This window comes from Rhamphochromis longiceps, linkage group LG6 (assembly GCF_057381845.1).
Source record: "Rhamphochromis longiceps isolate RC_006_pf linkage group LG6, R_longiceps_female_GT1.1, whole genome shotgun sequence".
In the NCBI taxonomy this organism is placed as follows: domain Eukaryota; kingdom Metazoa; phylum Chordata; class Actinopteri; order Cichliformes; family Cichlidae; genus Rhamphochromis; species Rhamphochromis longiceps.
This window is the reverse complement of record NC_140562.1, coordinates 22,797,560-22,819,853: the sequence shown is the minus strand read 5'-3', so window position 1 is coordinate 22,819,853 and position 22,294 is coordinate 22,797,560. Positions and strand designations below refer to the sequence as shown.

The following is a 22,294-nucleotide window of genomic DNA, read 5'->3' as shown; positions in this document are numbered from 1 at the left end:
GTGTGTTAAAAGACGCCACACAGGGCTCGCAGAAACAACAACAGGAGATGAAGAGGGCAATGGGGGGGGAGCAAGAGGAGGGGAGAGAGATAGTGAGAGAAAGAAAGAAAGAAAGAAAGAAAGAAAGAAAGAAAGAAAGAAAGAAAGAGGAGAAGAGGAGAGAGAAAAATTAAAATAATGTGTCTTTACTGCTCTGCTTCCGAGCACTATTCCACTGGCATTCTGAGCAGCCCTACTTTAACCACAGACTGTGAATAAATTACCCTTTTGAACTCGGGGTGATTGCAAATGTGCCCCGGTTTCTCTTGAGACATGTCTGGCACTAACCCTCAGCTCTCTGCTCCCAGCCAGCCTTGTCACAGAGGCCCCCCCTGCCCCGCCACCACCGCCACCACCACGACCGCTTCACTCCTCTCACTCCCACCAACACACATTCAAGGCTCACACACACACAAGCGCGCGCAACATCATAAAAGTTTTAATTCACCGCAATTACGGGTGGATTTTTTTTTTCTCCAACTATAAACTCGCCTTCCCGCCCTCACTTTTTCTTTCTAGGAAATCTCAAGAATCTGCTTGTACTCTACAGATGACAGAGCAGAGAACAAGAAAGATTTTAAAAAAGGTAGGGAGAGAAAAATCAGAGAAGAGGTAGAATGAATAGAAAGGGGGAAGTGAGATGGAGATATGTGGGAGACAGAAAGACAGAGCGGAAGAGGGAATTTCAGGTAGAGGCATCGGGCAGGTTGTGGGAGTGTGCTGATGTGTTTCCAAATGCTCATTATAACACATCAGCACACGCCCATATGTTACCCTGACAATACCCATTATTTATTAAGATACGGGCCGGGAACCAGGCCGTACTTCATGACCACAATCCTTTGCATGGAGCTCTAACAGGCTGCAAACAAAACATACACAAATATACAAACTTTTCTTAATTCTGCTTTATTTTTCCTTCACACTGACTTTTCAGATCCATTCAGATGTATAATTGCAAACACTCGTCTTTCTCATGCCTACAAACACCTCGCACCTAATACATCTAACACCTCCAAACTACAGTCAGAAAAAACAAACCTTTCAAAATAAAACAACAGTCTGCCTTGATTATTTTAACCCCAGTAGTGAGGTGGGCTAAAAGCAAAAGAAATGTCCTTTCATCAGAGTCGAGGAAGGACGACTTTGAGATCCATCCAAAACACTCAGAACCATCTCCAGGCTGGGTGGTGGTGGTGATGTTGGTGGGGTTTTAGGAATCCAGTCAGCCTTAACTGATGTGTTATATATTGCCTGTCACTTTATTCTGGAGAAATATTGGGGCGTTGCCAAGCTCAGACCTGGAAGGTATAGCAATCCATCACCTGCAACGTTACCGCTGTTAGGAAGGTGGGGGCTGAAATCTCATCTTAGGGCTTGTAGCCAATATTCTAGCCACCCAGTGCTGCTTATAAAAACTACCTCTCCAAGGCCGCTATTACGGACAGACCACTCATCTAGGTATCCACACACCGCTGCGCTTAGACCTCAAATATTGCAAATACTTTCTTATATTCAGCATTGGCTGCAATAAGTAGAGAAGTTGGGACTATAATAAAATAACATGAATAATGTGAATACATCACGCATAAATCTGGGTTTTGCAGATGTTGTTCAATAAGTTACATCAAAACATAATATTTTAATGCAGGCTAGGAAATGCCCTTATTTTTGTTCAGGATGTTAAGCTGTCATTTCAGCTGTCATTGTTTTATGAATTTTGCGTATATGTTTGGTTATATGACTATCATAGGACCATACAGGTGCAAATTAACCCTTGAGCGGGGACCTTTATATTGATGCACCAACAGAAGAAAAGGTTAACTGTGAATTCTGTGGTATGCTGTCCCCACCTGCAGACGTTTATCAAAAAATGTTTCTGGTCACAGAGATTTCAGCGCTATAGTTTATGTGATTATACAAGGAGGGCTCAAAATTAGAGATAGAAGCAAATGAAGTAGAATGGTATAACCTTTTTCCCTCTCTAAACAGCATATGTTTTCAGTTGACCCTACTCAAATATGCTCATGGCACACAGACAAGAACCAGAGTACACCAGAATGGTGATAGCACTCCAACACGGAAATGCGGCTACAATCTTTTACGTCAAGGTCCAGCCTTGCACTAGGCATCCATTCGAGCAAATCAGGCTAAGTGTATTGCGGATGTTTGTGAGTAATGAGGAATTTGGGAGTTTTTCGCTGACTAGGCGTGTATGGACTGGGGGCAAAAGGGGGGCGATGGAGGGGGATGTATGATGGTGTGCTTAAGAGCTGTGCCTGCAGGAGGCGGGGTGGTCACAGGGGGGAGATTAGGCTGAGGGGCAGCGAAGGAAAACCAAATCCATCTCCATCTCAGAAACATCCTAAAGCAGATTACTTACTTCAGTGGGAGAGGAAGAGAGGGATGAAAGAGAAGGAGCGGAGCAGAGGAGCATGAGATGGATGAGGAAGCAGGGAAAGAGAGAGAGCAATTAGCATAGATGCAATTCTGGCACAGTCCTCTGACTTGATATTTGACCTTCTGCGCGAGTCTTGCCAAATATGGCCCGAGAAGCACAGACGGACCATATGGCAAAGTGCTGCTGGAGGCTGAGTGCAGTGTGACTCCAAACCTCCGTATGCTAATGGGCGAATGTAATTACAGTGCAGTATTCCTGTAGGATGTATATTTTACGAGCCCTCCATAGGAGTGGATTTTCTGAGAGACGGGCCAGGCCTCAGTGGCTTCAGGAAATAAACAACAGAAAAACGCCTTTCTTTTATCAAACTGCGAAGGAGCCATTGAGTGGACAGCGAAATGGAACAGGCCCACCGCTCCCGAGGCGGCACAGCGATGTGTCTCTTTACGAGGAAGTCAGTGTATGTTGATGAAAATGAAAAACGCCCACAGTCAAACAGGTAAATCGAAGGAGAGTTTGCGGAACTTGAGACTGCGGCTCTCCTCTGAAAGCTCCCCAGTCAGCGATGTCACGGCAGATGTTTTCAATCAGCTGCCAACGGCAAAACACCTGCTGAGCCAGTGACGTCGCTGACGGAGGCTCGACTGGAAGCGCAGGATGCTTCAAACGATGCAAACCAGAGATGGTAGTGAAGCAAAGAAACTCTGATTTCGCCCTTTAAATCTTGAGATGTTAGTCAACTTTGGATACAGAAACAGAACTCAAGCACTTCCTTCATTCTCACAAGATATGTGAGAATGAAGGAAGCAATGTGAAGTGCACAGTGGAGAATTTACATTTTTTTTCCGTGCCTTCTTTTGAAACGGGCAGTTAGAAACAGCTGTGAAATATGGTAAGAGAGATACAACTTGAGTTTTCTTTAAGTGGGTGTTCAGCCTTAAGTTTAATGGAATCACATGCCTTCAATAATTAATAAATATCTTTGGATGTACTAGTATCCATAGCTTATATAAACATAGAGGATCTAAGGTTTTGATACACTATTTGATAGTGTATGAAAATCAAATAACTACCTTGACTTTTAAAGGATAAGCCAGCTGTAAATGACAATTTATGTCTTTTTTGCTAATAGTTCTACTTTTTTTTAAAATTAGTATAACAAGGACATGTTTAAATTTACCGTATATGTTTGTAAATGTTCATATACAGTATTTATTGTGTTTTAAAAATACAATCGCAAATGTTCAACTCATTTCACCTGTTTTTCCCTTTAAAATGTCCTCCTGCCAATCAATGGCAAAACAACAGATGGGAAGTGTTGAATTTCAATATTTACCAAAACGTCAATCTCTCCCTAGCCTTAAGAGAGTGGCTGGATGTGCTTCTGCTGCTCTGCTCACGAGCTTCTCATGCTACACCTTGTGAGTAGACGTATCTCTAAAATCACACGAGACGCAGTACGAAAACTTCAGTGTCAAAAACTGCGGATTGGTGGCATTTTTAAATATTCAAATAGTGGTTGTGCTATTTAAAAAAACTGAACTGTTTGACGATTCTTGTTTCCAGTGACTGCTTTTCCGTCATTTTGTCCTCATATATCGACAAATATTTTCAATATTTGTCACAATCCAATGTTTGATTTAAGTTTTTTTCATTATTTTGAGCAGTATATAGCTATCTGTTAGTGTTCACGCTCAATGACCACTTCATTAGGTACACCTGTTCAGCTGCTCATTAACACAAATATATAGTTAGCCAATCACATGGCAGCAACTCAGTGCATTTAGCCATGTTGACATGGTCAAGATGACTTTCTGAAGGTCAAACTGAGCAACAAGATGAAGAAATGTGGTACGGCTGTTTGGGCCAGATGGGCTGGTGTGAATATTTCAGAATCTGCTGATCTTCAGGGATTTTTCCATACAAACATTTCAAAGGGTTACAGAAAATGGGCCAATCAAGAGAAAATATCCAGTGAACGGCAGTTCTCAGACTGAAAATACCTTGTTGATGCCAGAACACACAGGTGAATGGCCAGACTGCTTCAAGCTGAAGCCACTGGTAACTCAAATAACTATTTGTTACAGCTGAGGTATGCAGAAGAGCATTTATGAACGCACAACCCATCAAAACTTAAAAAAAGAGCACACCTGGGGTCACTCCTGTGCAAAAATATGGATGATAGGGTCTGAATCTGCACCCCTTAAGACCAGAGTGTACCCATCTTCTAATGGCTGTTTTCAACGCGCTGTGTCAAGAAGCTCAAATGATCACAAACTAGTTTCTTGAACATGACAATAGGTTCACTTTACTCAAATGACCTCCACAGTCACCTCTGTTGGATCTCAATCCAACAGAGCACCTTTGTGATTTGGTGGAACAGCAGATTTGGATCATGGATGTACAGCCAACAAATCTGCAGCAACTGCGATGCAATTATTTCTTGTTGAATCCATGCTACGAGGAATTAAGATATTTCTGGTAGTAATGCACTTAGAAGTTATTTGATGACGACTATTAAACAATAAAAAGAGTTCAGACCATTAAAACATGCAAAGTGTGTTGAAATTAGATGCTGATACGGTCATGAAAGTGTTGCATGGCATCAACAAAGCAATGAATCAAAATGGGGCCCAGTGCTGATGTAACCATGTAAAGCTAGCATGCCCCAACCAGGCATAATCATTTGAGAGCAGCGTGCTTGGTGGTGTTGGGCGTGAGCTTTGAAGAACAGTGAAAAATTTACATCACTCTCAAGAACTTTATTTGATGGCTTGATGCTCAAACACATATCCTGATCCCATTTCTGCACGATATCAAGATTTCATACTTGATGATAAATTTGGTGAAAAAATTGGTGAATCAGTTTTGTGTAAATGCACAGTGGCCCAGTAGTTAGCAATGTTCTTCACATAAAGAAGAGTTTGGATTTGATAGTAAAAAAGATGGATGTAGATGTCGTGATGTCACACACTTTTTTGTGAAGTTCTGGTTTGAAGCCTTGAGAAAAGTATTTTCACCATCACCATCTTGGCTTTTTGTGTACTGACTTGTCAATCGCAAGTTCGTAGACAGTGAACATATGCTAGATATGTCTAACCCTAACACTTTCCCGAGGGAAATTGGGCAGCATTAACCCAATTTCCCTCCTGATGAATATAGTATTATCACTCAATCAATTAATCATGATCTTTCTGAGACTTATAACCAAAATTTACCAAATAAACCTAATGTTTTATATAGTTTGACCTGAAATAGGTGAGCCCATAACAGGAAAGCATTTACAGAGGTCATGTCAGAAAAAAAAATTTCCAACAAACTTGTATAAACTGGAAGCCTTTGCAACCACAGCTATCGCCATCTGATGGCCTTTAAAATGAATGCAGATTTAAGGAACCTCTGCTTTGGTCTCACTTTTCAAACCAAGAGGCAATGTTTATCGTTTATGCTGGTTTGAATCTTCTTACAGTCCAAAGACAGGCAGGCCACATTAACTGGTGATTCTAAATTGGTGTAGATGTGATGAGAGAATAGTTGTCTTTGTGGTAGCTCTGCTGGTGACCTGCCCAGTGTGTAACACACATCTTACCTAATTTCAGCTGGGATGGGCCCCATCCCTACAGGCATATCAAGAAGGATAGGATAAAACAGCATGGTAAGGAGTGAAGAATATAGATGGATGGAGACAGAGCAGTTTCAGCACCAGATTCTTTCAACCTCGATCTCTGAAGGAACAACACAGGAGGCGCTGCTCTCAGACTCTTTACTTAATCTGATTAGATCAGGCCGACACGTACTGAACCGGACTAAACACACCACACTGTACGACATATATTTGCACACCTACCAGCACCTTATACCTGTTAATATTTCAGAAACACTGGTGTTAATACTTGTGTCTTTTTATGTTTATGCATTTATCTCTTCGTTTTATACAGTTGCTTTGTTGTCTGTTGTGTATATGTGGCTATGACAACTTAATTTCCCTCTGGGATTAATAAAGTTTCTCTGATCAGATCTGTTACTTTAAATGATGGTTAGATATATCCATACTTTTTCATTTCAATTCTTCAATAAGTGCTAGCTTGTGCTAGTTCAGTATTTTCTTCATTCAGACGTCAGCATCGTAGAATATGCAGAATAAGGAAGACGGGCAAAAACTCAGCCTTCAAGCCAAAAATTTAGGTTTGGTATTCTGACGTTGTCCAGTAGCACCTGTTCCATTGCTAAAACGTCTCACGCTACATCACAGAATACATCACACACAATGGACTCATGCTGTGTGAGAGATATCTAGGGCAAAACGGGAGCAACTTTATGCTGCTGAAATATTTCTCAGATGCTGTGCCTCTTCCCTTCATCGTGCATTGAAAATCCATGCCCACACAGACGGAGGCTAAGCCAGCCCTCTGAGAAAAACTCCGCGCAAAAAACGAGGGCTCACCTTAAGGTCAGAGGCTGCATCTGTAGCCAGGATCAACTTCCCGCAGCTATGTATGCTAGCTTCCATTTCAATTAGCTTTACCTTAGCACCCTCGCCCAAGTAAGCCAATTTCATACAGGGCTCCAACAAAGCTAACTCCTGTCTGTGAGCATACCCCTATATATGAGACAGTGAACAGGCTTTCAGGTGCTGCTGAGATTTCAGGAAAACAAAACAAAGAGATGCAGCGGAGAGGTCAATTGAGCTCCAAGACAGGAAATCAGGGCAGTGTGAGAAGCGAGAAGGGCAGGCGCTGAAGGATGGGAGCGGGGGAGGAGGAGAAGATGAACAGGACACGCGTTTTGAGTGTGCGGATACCTGAGGGATCTGGTATGGAAATCCCCAATTTCTCAGCCAAGTTGCAGCCCTTTGAACAGCGAAAGACGTCAGCTAGCACGACGAGAAGCCATGTGGGTGTAACGAAGCGAGGGCTAAGCGAGGCAACATGCTGCCAGTTCTCTGAAATGTTAAATTGAAATGCAAAGTAGGAGCTGGCCTTCTTGTTTTGAGCAGATTTCACAGCATCTGTGTGGGAGCCCTTAAACTTAGAAGGTCCATACGCAGAGCTCTGCATATTTACAGCAAATCAACATAATATTTAGGTTAGGATTAGAAAATACAGACAGCTGAAGATGAATCTTTAATTTTGCTCAGGTAACTGGGAGTCAAATCAATCTGTTCATCAAATTCAGCAAGTAAAAATACATTTCACTTCAGTAAATCAGATTTTTTTTTTAATAATCAGTTGTCGTAAGTAAAATGTACTGCTTATACTTGTAATGTGCTGCTCATGCCTTTTTTTGCTTTTTCTTTTTACACATTTTTAAGCAAGATGTTGGCACCGAGCGAACGTAACTAGTACAGCGTCAAAAAAGTCAACACATGAAAAGTTACTGTTATTTTAAAATGTGTCCAAAAACCAACAAGAGGTGATCAAAGGATTTGAAGTGAATAGTAAAGAAAGTTCCTTTTGCTTTGTCTGTGGAAAATTTCAGGTTGACATTAGTGCGAACTGATCTGCATTAGAAATATCCAGACGACAACAACAACAACAGCCACAAAAATGTGTGTATTAGTTTGAAATTTTTTCAGATTAAAGAACTGTGACAGCAGAGCTTTGGAACGGCTTTGATTCATGCCTCCTCCAAACAAAAGTGAATGAGGAAAAAAAACAAAACAAGGTAAGATAATTTCAAATGGTGATCATAGCACGCATGAAGGCCTGCTATTACAAAAAAACCAGGGAACAGTGGTAAGAAGCAAACCCAGCGATGTACTTCTTCTTCATTCAGTCACGTTATTGCTTGTGAAAAAGCTAGAAAGCAGAAAACAAGCTTCGGTTTGGCGCGTTCAACCAACCACAGACAAAGGGGTTGCATTTCTGTGGTTGTTCCCTCTACATAACTGTATGCAGGACATTTACATTTGTTTAAAACCTTCCTCCTCATTACAGCTGAAAGAACCAATCCAATCCTTAATGCACAGGTTTGCACAATGCATGCTTGAGATTTGGGAGTTGAGCCATACCCATCACAGGATTCTCTGCGTGGGCTCGCATAATTCCAACTTAAGAAGTCACACGCCACAAAGGTTGGAAACCGCTGCACTGCTGCATTTATATATACTGCTGAAAAAAAAACAGCGAGGCTGCATGTATAAGAAGACTTAATTTGATTTAATTGAATTTAGCTGAGACACACATACAATAAAAGTTTGATGGTCTCTGCATGTGGAGAAAACCTCCCTTCTGAGGATTAAAGTCATCTAGTTAAGAGTCCAATGACTAATATTCCACCTGAAGCAAACTAAAATGAGGAATTATATAAGGAAGCTTTAGTTAAAACTGGATTTGTGAAAGTTGACAAAGATAAAAACAAGGCAGATATCATTAGTGGGCAGGTAATAAGTCAGGGCTAATCCAAGCACACTCCCACCGGCTTAGTCATCCCAGCTCCGTGCTGATCAGACGGTGCAACTGGTCACAGTTTGTCAAAACGCAGCTTGCACTCTGAGCAGATTGAAATCATTTCTCTACTCAACACCACGCCACAGACAGATCTTTTAAGGAGTGACACAAAACCGTCAACAGCTCAATGGTTTATCAGTCATGGAGGACAAAGGGGCTCAGCGGTAAAAAAAAATATCCACCTGATGTCATCAGCAAGTGCATCATAAATCCTATCCTTTGCCTGGGGACTAGAAACTGACTTCACACCTCTGTGACACTCTCTAACCCCAGGGTTTCTGACAGGGAAAAAAACTTGAAATATCTTTCTGGGCACGGTGTCAGATGCTCGGCATGAAATATTCATAATCTGAGAGCAGAGCCACAATAGAGGAGGTGGCAGCATGCGCGGATTTGACTTGCAGAAACTGAGATGCTTAAACCACATTGACCGATTTCTCCCATCACAAGTTGTCACTCACAAATTCACTTTCACGTCAGTTTTTCTCGGATGAATGGCACAAGGCCATCTGTCATTTGATGCCTTTTAACTTATACGCATAAACACTTTAGTGCATCTGTCCAGCTGCATTGCTTTTTTTTTTTTAACATCCTGGATCCTTGTGCTTTAAGCCATACAGCTATACTTGTATAACCTGGACATTCTCAGGTTTGTGTTTTCGGTAGAGAAATCATAAAAGACAAACTCAGCAAACCAAAATGTGAATGTGTCTCAAAACCCCCCACTTACAATTAAACTCAAATACTTCATATTTTTGGATGCGGTTTAAGTTTTGTATACGTCATAAATGTTTACATAAAAAATTTATACGTCATAAATTTTTTTGACGTATAATTTTTTTTAATCTAACAGTGTTAATTAAATAACACTGTTATAAATAAAAGGCGCCGCAGAGCATGAAAAGGTAGCAGTAGCTGGATATGTTATGATACCAGAAATTTAGTAACTCGTTAGAGTTACGACATTCTTGATACCCAATTTGATACAATTTACTTTATTAGCTCCTTTATTAAAAAGTAATTTTAAATTACTAACGTGGTGGTGGCAAAATGTTAACATCAGAGTTTGCTGACAGGACACAAATGGAAATATTACGATGACTGCCAAATAACCTACTAATATCACCGGGGGAATAATCACAGAAAGTGTAAAAGTTGGACGTATTTACTGCCACTCAGTGTTTTTGTGTGTCACCACTGGAAGCCTTTGAGGTGAACGTTTACACCAAAACGAGTAACTGAGCCCAAAAACTCGGGAAAGCACCAGAAATCTGGTTTGCAACCACAACTATTTCCATCTGGTGGCCTTCATATAGAAATGCTGGTTCAAGGCACTTCCATGTTAGCGTTAGCATTTAAATAATGTTAGCCATTGGAAATATTTTAGCCTATGGAACATAGCTAATTTAGCTGTACGGTGGCAAATGCACTGCAACTTAATAAAACACTAGCAACTAGAAAAAATGCTTTAAACGCACACAAAGCACAGCAGAAGATAAATAAAACAAAACGTTTTTTTTTTAAAATGCCACAAAATCTCACATAAAAACAAATTAAATAAATATATAACTCACACAAGACAAGGGAAGTATTTTATGTGGATACAGTAAGGCGATGGACCATCTACGAAGTTTCAAGCTAACAATAAACGGCTAATACCAAATTTTTATATACAATATCGTATGAATCGTGTTTCTGTCATATTAGTGTCTCCTCAGAAACACTTCTGTTGTGTTTCGTGTGCTTTTGCTGCATTAGAATTTTGGTACTAAAAGGTAAATACCATGCAGTTTCAGTTCTGGTCACATCCGTAGTAGTAGTGCTTCCATTTCTGGAAGTATAGGCCAAATGAGATGGGCATTGTAGAAGAGATCCTTTAAGAAATTTCTTATATGATTTGTTTGACATATAAAGACGCCTTAATGCCCACTCACATCCTGGGCCATCTGACCTCAGGACATGATAGGTTGGGGTTAGGTTTCACAGTGAGCTCACCCGAAACCTTGGCTGATTGTTACCTACACTCATTTTCACACCTTGGCTCGTGTAGAGGATCATTAGGGGGTCCATTGTCCCTCTTGGGGGGACACTCCCACAGGCTTAAAGCTGGGACTCTCCACCATTTGACCCTAGAACTGAAGAAGCTTCTCGGATGAAACGTCCTCAAGCAACTAATAGAAGTCCGGATGCTTTTGTTTCCAGGCTCCTTAGACGACATTTAAGTGAATTCATATCACTTTCCTTCTTGTCTGTTTACACAGAAAGCATCTGTACTCCAGATGAAATAATTCTTTGCAGGATCTTCATTCACTGGCCTACAAACAAAAACCCCCTGATATCAGGATGGCAACCAAAGCCACGGTGGTAATTAATAAAGGCTGCCTCTTAGTGTCTTATGCCTTTGATGCCAGGAAAGTCAAAATGTTTGATCTACCATGTGTTAGCCATGCTGGACAGATGATAGAACCAAGCCATTTACTGGTTTAAAGATGGCAGTTTATTTTGCATGGATCAGGCCATTGAGGAGTCATTTTTCCTACACGGTCGCTTGTCTTTAGTTTTTGTACCAGGGTAACGTGGTCAATAGCTTTAGTGTTTAAATTGTCTACTCTATCCTGAGGAAATGAAGGAACGTTGTATTTGGAATGACAGTGCAGCGTATTCAGAGGGATGATGAACGGATCACAGGGAAGAGATGAAATGGTTAAAGGTTTAGGATGTGAACAGAGCTGATTCACTGACATGTTCTATGAAACCCAAACAAAGTGGACAGCCATAGGGCTCATGTCTGTGTTATTGTCACTTTATATTAAAGTATTAAATAACAATTTTATCATAGCTGATGTTTAGCGATAGCCACTAGATACAGGGACACATACAAGGTAAGCTTACAAGCCTGAGTCTCAGTTAGTGAAAACTGTGTAACAGTATATTCAGTTATGAATAAAGTTTGAGATTTATGGAAACTCAATGCTGTTTTCCTCTATAATACATTTTCATACAAATTCTGACACAAAATTCTTGAAAGCGTCTGGTTTTCTGGAGCTTTGTGCAACTGTGCCAACTACATATAAACTTTAACACCTCTTTGTTACAGCACACTTCTTCTCATACACGACAGTTACATGGCGTGTCTGCGATACTTACTCGTGCATCCTGCACCCACAGGACTGAACAAGTTCCTCATTTATTCTGCAGACTTTCTGTGTCAACAAAAGACAGGTAACGGGTCATGTGATGATGATTAATGCAACTCAAAGAGTGCTTTTATGCTTCAGGCCTACTCTTGTGCATGTTATATCTGACTATGCTGATTGGGTTTGAGCCAAAACACAGTTAACCTGTATCTCAACACTACTTTTTTACACACACAACTTTTACTAGCATATCTGACTGATCAGCACCACACAAAATTGTACACTTAAAATACAGCATGATGCCTCTTTCTGAAAAAGAATGAGATTTTATATGAAGCTGGTTATAAGAAGAAAGTAACCGTGATCAATGCGACATGCTAGACATCTCACACTGAAATCTCCTGAATGAGTCCTTCATCTGATTCAAGCAAAGCTCCACTGGCTTTTTTTTATTGTGGCGGTGCCACATAATTTTACAATGTCACAGGCTACCATCATCACCTATGTCCTTGCCATCATTTTATATATGTCTGTAAAGTCACAGTGGATAACAGCGGATTGAATCAACCTTTCAACTTGTCAGTGCTGCAGCTCTTTCAGCCTCAAAAAAAAAGAAAAAAAAGTGAAGGGACAGGTTTAGGCTACTCTGCTGCAAGAAGGTCTTTGGTCATAAAAGTCATAAAGACTTTTTTTGCAGAAATATTAGATCTTTATTCCTTCTGCACACATCCTCAATTGTTTAAATTGCTAGCTTTGACTTAGATTTATTTCAAGGTGCTTAATTTGGATTTAAATGACAAAAAGGTCAAAGTCAGTATGAAACCGTGACATTGGCCAGAACTGCACTACGACTGAAATGTTTAATGAATGAAATAAAATGAAGAGTATAGGCGAGTGATTAAAGTGATTAAATGTGGTGAGGTTTGTTTTTTGTCAGAAGGTAGCCACTAAGTTAGAACTTCTGTTCCAGTCCACAAATGATCATTTTCCTGTGTAGTTCACTCTCCTTATAAGGACAATGTAATAATACAGCTACCTATTACATGTTTGATATAACCACAAAGAAGCTGGTTATAGGTATTGAGGAATAGCTCACTGGAACAGAGGAACAGCATGTCTAATCATTCATTTTATCCACTGAATCAGGGCATTATGCAAAAAAAAAAGAAGAAAAAAAGTCAAGAACACGGCATCATAATAACACGTTGTTGCTCTCTGCTCAGTGAAGTCCCCTGATGCAATTACTGAAGACTTTTTCTCTCACACTTTTTGGTACACGCTCTCAGTAATGACGAGATACCTTTTAACTTCTCAGCTAGAGTCATCATCAATAATGTATTCTCATCTGTTTAAAATTTAAAGTGCCACACATTAACGTCCTCCAGCACCTGCTCTTTCACGCTGTCCACCCTCTGCTGAGCCGCTGTTTTACCCCCATCCTCGTCTCCCTCTCTCTCTCTCTTTCTCTCGCTCTCCTCTCACTATAATAAAGACAATGACAACGACTTCTCTTTTACCGCCGAACTAGGGATGTTAAATCAAGCAGGGGCAGAGGAGGCGACAGACCACATAATGTAAGGGCATCGTCCGGACGCCTCCAATTACGCTTTGGCCTTAATTGGTGACAGTGGCAGCGGCGATGAATTCTTTAACAGTCTTGTGCGGTTGTGCCTTTCCGCGCGCAGCGAAGACCTGAGGAGGACAGCTACTCTTTGCAAATGGAAGCTGACAGAAAAGCCACATGGCACAACCAATCTTGGGGAAAAAGGGCATGACAATGACTAAAGGGGCCCGGGCTCTTAAGTAGCTGAGGGTACCTTGCAGGAAAGATGTGTATAATTAAGCGGTCTGCGTTGTGGTTCAGATGGCAAAATCCCATTGTCTTGACAGGAGCTTACTGTTGCCCTTTAGGTGGAGATGCGCAGCAGCGTACGGTCTCATTTTTCCTTCCCTTTTTTTTCTTTCGCACCCCCCCCCTTAGACCTCTGCGACCAAATTAATCTGCAGTTTTAAAGCTTGAATAAATCCAGTAAGTTAGAGATCTGCAGATCTAAAGGCTGCGCGTCCCTCGGGCTTTTTCTTTCTATGCTTTTTTTTTTTTTTAAATTTCATTCCCTCCTTTCCTTTGCCCATGGAGATTGACTGGAAGCACTCGGTGTTATCTCCAGGGAGGCAAAGGTTGGTGGGAGGGGGGTGAAGGCCACAGATTTGTCCTTATCTATTCTGAGCACACCTAAAACAAATTAGACCTGGCTACCGTTGCTTATTTGGCTCCCGCACTCTCATTAAGGGGCTGAATCCAAGCTATTTTACTCAAGGTCCTGCTTCCTACCATTTCGGGCCTTGTCTTTTATCACAATAGTAAAGGTTTCCAGGCAGCCATGCCACCTTTTCATCTCACCCATTTCATGTAGTCGTATCAACACAGCACAAAGAACAGAAGGAGGGAGGGAGCGAGGGAGCGAGTGAACATCTCTGTACGCTGGGATGCTGTTTTCCTGCACATGACTTGATGCTGCCCTTTGACATTTGTTAATTGAAAGAGGAATCTGTTCAGCGGGACTTGGCTTTGTCCTTTCCTGCTTTTTTTTCTCCAGTGTTATGTTGCTATTAAAATAGCAGCCTCTCAGGATGTTATTTCAAGTAGATTTCTTTGTCATTACTATTTTATTAATGTAAAAAACAAAACCTACAGAAGCACTCTTTAAGTAAAATTGTTCCTGCCGGTATACTTCCTGCTTCACAATAAGCTGAACTTCCATTTGGAATTAAAAGGAAGTTTCTGTTGAATTATATATTTGCAGAAGGCATGGTAGGCATTAAATCACCGATTTACAGTCTTTAATAGTGAGAGTCATCGGGAAAAAAACATACATTATAAATGCAGTGTCAACAATTATGTAAAATTCAACAGCTGAATTTGTAGCATAGCTAGAATATCTCGCAGGAACTGGTCAGGATGGTCAGGATTCAGCCTGGATTGCTTCACCGTCTAGTGCCATGCTATGTATAATAAAATCTATGACAACTGAACTGATAAATTATAAAGTGTAAGGACAGAGTCCAAAGATTTCTCAGAAAAATAAATGTTTTAAAGCTTTTCTGAGACACATTCAGTTCACACGCAGAATTGTTTATGAACATCCACATGATCGTGAACAGAAGCACCAACGATTCCCAATAAACTGAATGTATTTAGATCGTTGAACCACTTGTTGTACGCCACCTTAGAGATAATATTTCTCAAACATGGGCTCAGTGCTCTGACATAAACCCGAAGGGTTAAAATAAATGGAAAGCAAACAGAAAACACCAAAATATACACAACATATGTGTAAACATAATATTCTAGTAGTAAGTAATATAAGATGTGATTTTGGCCTTTATTTGACACCCGCGCCTCTGCAGCACCTTTGGTTTGGGTTGACAGTCTAAGCAGGTGAGTCATAGCAGCATCCTGGTAACATAATGGTAATTTTGAGAACTATTAGCAGAAAGATGAGGCTATGTTCACCACAAGGCCAAACGCTGTATTTGGGGAGGTGGGGAGTAAGCATAACTACAAAGAGTGAAATTGATACATACGTATACATTTTTACGTACTTTAATTGTTTTGTTCGGTGCAGCACAGTTTGTACTGTATCTTCACTGGCAAACATTAAGAAATTTAAAATAAGACTATGCAGAAATAAGAGCTGGAGTGAGGCAGACAGGTGAGGTAAACAGAGGTGAAGATGCAGCTTACCCTCATACAAGTATAGCATTTGAAAGTTAATGAAGGACCTCTGAGCCATCTGAGCTAAAGCTATGCAAAGGTAACTGCTCAGGAAATGTTAGGTTAGATGAGATTCCTCTGCCAGACTAATCCATCCTGGAGCCTGAGAGCAGCACAGAGACGGAGCAGACAGAGAGCAGAATCTGCTGCAGAACAGCACAGCGGTGACAGAGGGCAATTCTCTAGGGCCTTGCATTAGCGCGCTAAATTAAAGGGGGTATTAGATTAAATTGGCTCTCCGATTTCAGGGGTGTGAGTAAAATTCTGATTTGCATTTCCACCGCTGCTTAAGATATAATTAGTTCAGGGTGATTCCCATGTGGAAAACACTGACAGCCAAATCTAACTGGCTGCCAGTAGCTTATCGTCTCTTCCAAGGCAAAAGGTAGACTTGGCTCATGTTCAGTGTGTGCGTTTGTGACTGCGTAGTTAGATGCTAGATTGTGTGTGCGTGTGTGTTTGCGTACATCTTGTGTGTGCGAGAGAAAAAGAGGAAGAAGAAGAAAAGGTGACACGCAGAGTGCAACTATGTGTTACAACATGTGATGCTGCGCATATTGCGTGCACCATTTGACTCCTCACACTTTTTAATAAAATCCCAACGAACCCCGAGCGTCGTCAACAAGGCGAAAAGACACCCACTCAGTGCCAACGTACATAAAACTGCACAACTTCACACCTCTGAGATGCCTTTAAATGCAAGCCCATTTACACTGCAGAAGGCGCACCTGTAATTACAGTTCCAGAGTCAAAAATAACAATTAGCGCTGGAGAAGTCCATACTAGGAATTACTGAACTAAGAGAAAAAGCTTTTAAATCCAAGTTAGGATTTGTTTGGGGGGCTTCACACCCTCGGTAATTCTAACCTTCTTTGCAAATGGATGTTTTCCAAAAAGTGATGCTACCCATGGATTATGAGCTTGGGCCCAGCTTCCTGGACACCTGTTTGGAACACCTGTTAGTACATCATCTATAGAGTCAGCATCCGATGAGCTTCAGACTGACACCTCGGCAATATCCACATCCAGCTCATACTCAATAACCTCCTTAATGGCCCATTTAATTAAACTCTTAAACCTTAATTTTTTTGCCCCTTAATAGCAGAGTCTTGTACACTGTATGACAAGTCATGCGTGCAGTATGATCCCACTACTGTTTTCTAAATCTAAGCTTCAGCATGTTTTAAGAGAAACATCCAAACCTGACACATTTGATTCTGCATGACGCCACCAAACATTTAAAAATATTTAAAATGCAAGCCTCGAAAGTCTCTTTGCTAAACAGTCGCTTTTTATATTTGTAATGTCTGTCCTTTAAAATCATTGTCTTTATCCCCACTGTGACAATATTTCTACTTGCCTGAGAGCAAACCATCTCAGTTCATAGACACCCACTATTGTTATGGATGTATTTATTTATTTATTGAAATCTTGATTTCTCTTCCAAAAAGGTTGAAATCCTCCCACTTCACTGAGAGATTCGTTCACCCTGTTTTCTAAAAGAAAACGGTGAGAAAGGGTGAATGCACAAACATGCACTTCGTACACATGCCATGCAATAAATTTATAACTTCTGAAATAATGCAGAATTTAAACAATAAACTTTGATGGTGTGCCTTCAGAGCTTGCGTGTAACAGCTGATCATTTTAAGGGATTAAGTTGAGTAAAACAGACATGTAGATTACTGTGTCGTTGACCAAGAAGCAAAGCTTTGGAGGTTCTGGACTGGAGAAATTGATTACAAGGTGCTAATGTTGCCAGGCTGTGACTGAATTGATGGAAAATCTCTATGTGGCAAACAAAAGTGACATTTATGATAAATAACAAAACGTTACATCACAGACTTGGGCATTGGTGGAGTCAACATTGTATTACTGAACACGTGTGAGAACCAAACAAGAATCAGACAAACGGATGTCTTGACTTGACTTCAGATTTAGCAAAGCATACATCCATATATGGTGTTTTTCCTCAAAGATTAGGTAATATTTCAGAATTAACCTTGTTATCCTCCCTGTGTAATCTCCTGATTAGAGAACAAATTATCTGGCACTCGGGCTGCATTTGGTGGAAACTCATCCAGGCGCATGTTAAGTCATAACCTCAGGATAATCAGAACCATATTTGCAACTCAACATTCGTATTCCGCCTTTGCACCTGATAATCAAATGTCAGCAGGTAAATAGATCAATTAAAACAAATCTTTAAAAACAATTCAGCCCTGTGTCCTAATGAAGCCTCTTGCTAGCTCTCAGTTAAGCCGATTCCTAATATGTTTTTCCCTTTCCTAAGTGGACCAGATTATTATTATTTTTTTATGCATCATGCCCCAGACTGATGCATAATTGCCCATAATGGCGTACATATAATGTAAAATGACTTTATCTCCACCCCACTGTGATATGCACAATCAATTCATACAGGATAAGTGTGAAGGGATCCGTCTGGGTGCTTTATTCCCCTCCCCAAATAAAACTTGGGGGATGTTTTGAGAAACGCCATCAGCAGCTCTGCCATCACTCTCGCCATCTCTTGGTGGTCGGAGGCTGAGGCTTTGTGAGATATTGATTCTCCCCATCCAGAGACGGTTTCCATAATTGGTTAAAATGACCGGGTGCAGAGAGATGGCTCTCTGCTGAAAACCATTTCCCAGCCCTGCTTGGAGCTGAGCCAAGCTCGGGGTTGTTCGGATGCGTTCCAGCCCCAGCCTGACTGGCAGCAATTAGGGGTGTCTGAGCCAAGCTCAGCTTGCGCTCCGCACAAACACCCCTAATTACTGCCAATTAGGCTAGGCGGGTAGGCAGATTTGAGAAACCGGGGGGATGTTCAGGCATGGGTGGGCATGGAAACAATTTTCAAGGGCTTAGAACGTGACTGGATGAAAAGGTTAATGCTTTGGAGTGCAAGGGAATAATAACAAAAGAAGGGGAAGCAGAGCCCCGGTTCTCACCTCCAGCGATGAGCCTGGCTTCTTTTTCAGCTCCTCACATTTCCTAAATTTGCAGATCTGGTGGCCCGTTTTGCGGTTCCGACAACTGCTGCAGACACCACAGTTGATTAGCCGCCTGCAGGGTGCACAGACCCCACACCTTTTCCTTTTCTTCTTTGCTGGGTTTCCACTGGATGCTGAGGAATTATTCTGTGGGCAGTCTGCCAGATTGGCAATTTGAAACGCACTGTCTGTAACGGCTGCTGAGGCTGCGGGGGAGTGAAGGGCTGTCATGACGATGACCCCGGGAGGTAATGAGATGCCCCCTAAAGCCGGAATAGCGGAAAAAGTTCCAACGCGTTCTGGGAGATTCATTATCTCTGCTTCAGCAGCGCCGCATTTCAGCTTGTTCATGCATTCTCCTGCTAAAGGTCTGCAGTGTTCGGGGGATAAGGTAGAGAGGAAATTATTATTTGCCATTTGCAGCGTCTCTGGCGGCACGCCAGGCTTCCCCGGCCTCTGGGAGTCATTTCTATGCATGCTGGTCCTATTAGGGTTTATTGCCGCTGATTTCCTTCCCCAGAGCATGGCGTTATCACAGTTCCAAGGGGACATACCAATTCTAGCACTGGGAAAAATGGGCGTCGTGATGCGGGCAATCTTAGCAGTCTGTGGAAATGCCCCATTGGTTTTATAAAAGTTTGCAAAAGACCTGTACCTTTCCATTTCTGCATTATAATCCAAAATCTGACTTAATCCACCATCCTGAAGATTATCCTTTTGTAGCAGAGACACATCTGCATTCTGTCCATTTTCAATGCAAAGTGCATTGTTTATGTTAGACATGGCTGAGGAACGCTAGTCAGTGTTTAGGAGAAGAGATTGAGGTTACAGCGGCCTTCGTCAAAGTGAAGCTGGTTACGAACAACGAGTTACCATCCTGGTTTGTCTCCTCCAGAGCTAAAAAGAAAAAGAAAACAAAACAAATGAGAAGAAAACAACAGTTACACACGAAAGAGACAAATACTTTCATCCTGATCACTTTCCACTTCTCAATTTCAACTTTTCTCTGAAAAAGAGAGGCTGATATTGTGAAGAATCCTCTGGCACAGTGTTTATACTCTGACAGTATAATCACAAAAAGTCATCAAGTGACAATAACGTGATGGCTGTGACAGACCAACATGTCATTATTATTATTGAGAGAAAAATTTTTGCATGTTTATTTTAAAAGATTCTCTTGCCAGGGTCTTCTTACTTATTTTCAAGAAAACTCAATCTGTTGCTTCACAGAATAAACACAAACATCTGGATATGCAGTAGTGCATTTAATAAAAACATGAAAATTTAAATATTCTATCCAAAATCATATTATTTTGGGAAAGTTAGAAGAGAGCCTCATGTCATGTGAAGACATGCACAAAATTCCTGCAGGAGGTTCTTAAAAATAATCTGGCTTGGATGTGAGGATTTACAGAGTTAAACATTTTCAAATCTCTTGATTTTCGCCTGTAGTAACCGTAATTGCAAAGCTGGCCCATCCCTGTAAACAAGACTCTGACCAGCCTGAGCAGCAAGTGGTATTCATTCATGGCCAGCTCGATTACATTTACTCTGTGACAGCGCTCAGTGATAGCCACTGGTGAATTTCCAACCAGATCATGGACCAGACCAACTACAGTGTCAGCTGCCTCAGGACGGGACGCATGCATGTGTGTGTCCATGTGTGTGTGTGTTTGTGGGGGGTGCGGGTGCTCCATTTCCTCTCTCACTCTCTCTCTCCCCCAGTCTGTCTGGATTTGGTTTCCACAGATAAAAGCCCATTAGACACATCTCCCCTACTTCCATTACCTTTTTCTGGGCTTTCTCTCTTAATTGCCAAAGCTGATCCATTGCTAGAACACTAAAGCATTTCAAATCACTTCCATGGTGCTACCCAGCAGCTGTCTTGAAAAGAATGAATTATAAATATGCACACACAGAACAAGAGGTATCACACTGGGTGGCATTATCAAAGTCCTCAATATACTAAAGTGTATCCACTACTAAACATGCCCAAAGAGTCAAGCATTTGTCCCGTTAACCTGACACCAGATTATCAGGAGAATAAAATCTAAATAATGTTCCATACGGTTTTATATAGATATATTTTTTTCTCTCTTTCCAGCAATTCTTGAGGTCTCGGTACACTTTACACTTTTAATTTTCACAAAGCAAATGTGAGAAGACGAGTTTTCTCCACCATAGTCTCCAAATCTGGAAGTTCAATGTCAGTGTGGCATCTGAAACAACCGCCAGCCACCCGTAAACAAAACCTCCTTGGCTTAATGATCAGCCCTCCTCAGGGTCATTATTACTTAATCAATTCACCCCTGGAGCGAAATACGCAGCCCAAAGGCAATCAAGTCACGGACATTGATTTTCAGCCTGTAAACAAAGTTTAGAGAGACAGAAATGTTCAATACTCGAAGCTGGAGAGACAGAGAGAGAAAGAGGGGGAGAGGAGAAAGATAACCAGAGAAAGGTGGAGAGTGCGAAAGGGAGACCGAAGAAAGAAAAGTAAATAAATAAATAAACAAAACACGTCCGGTGATCAGCAGCTGTACCTCTGCTGTGCTGCACAATGATGCCATTAATTACACCCAGCCTGGTCTGAGCTAGACATCCAGATCAAAGGTCATGCATAGATAATCCGGAGAGGGAGTGCGGTGTAACAGTGCGAATAAAAGCCCCATAAAAATAATCTGACACTGGCCGGATCACTTGGCAGCCACACGGACACAAATCGGGACAGCAAAACGGGAGGGTAAAACACATGCAACCGGACGCCAAAATAAGGATGGACAAACACTCGGAGCGAGAGGGAAAGCTTGAGAGAGAGAGAGAGCGAGAGAGAGAGAAGAAGGGAGAGAGGGAGAGAGCATCACCTACCAGGTTCCTGTTGAGAAGAGCTCCCAAGATGCTACCAGCCGGAGACCGTGTAACGGCACATCACTGCGAAGGGATACGCGGGGGGGAAATAATGCAAAGACGCGAGAAGACGCACAGACATAGGCTGCCGGAGGAGAACAGGGAGACTGTGTGTGTGTGTGTGTGTGTGTGTGTGTGTGTGTGTGTATGTGTGTGTGTGTGCTGAGAACGCTCAAAACAAAAGGATCATTTTTATCGACTTTCTGGACACGCTAGGGGGGGGAGGGGGGGAGGTTGAAAAGTGCATAAATAAGCCAAAAGGTGTCGGACGAAAAAGAGAGAGAAGGGGGAAGCGGAAATCGCAGAGGTGGTTAGGTGTTTCCTCTCTTCTTGATCCGGAGGCTGTATTGTGTGTGTCTGCCTGGTCTCAGTTCAGCCCGTGTCTCCTGTCGCTGTGTGTGGCTGATTGGTGCTGAGGTGAGGAAGCAGGGATGTGGACACCTACTGATCATTGGCTGGAAATTACTATAGAAACACTCGGGAGGTGGGAGGGATGGATGGCTCAGGGCGCCCTACAGGGAGAAAATATCTACGGCAAATTTCTGCGTCTTCAACCCTCGTGGTGTCCTCTTTCACCCCTTTATTTTGACAAA

The 22,294-nt window shown here is 41.7% G+C and overlaps 1 protein-coding gene across 2 annotated transcripts in view; it reads right to left on the bottom strand.

Annotated features, from left to right (window-relative positions):
- The window catches only part of cxxc4 (CXXC finger 4), a 28,410-nt gene extending 6,350 nt beyond the window's left edge, over positions 1 to 22,060 (bottom strand). For both annotated transcript variants that reach the window (XR_014911972.1, XM_085408548.1), the window contains exons 1-2: positions 21,663 to 22,060; positions 18,753 to 19,691 (exon numbers count right to left, since the gene is read on the bottom strand). Coding sequence is in view for 1 of the 2 variants with exons in the window: in XM_085408548.1 (XP_085264674.1) it covers positions 18,753 to 19,577 (825 nt within the window). In the remaining variant the exon portion in view is untranslated. The remainder of the gene's footprint in view (positions 1 to 18,752; positions 19,692 to 21,662) is intronic.
- Between the last annotated feature and the right edge of the window lie 234 nt (positions 22,061 to 22,294).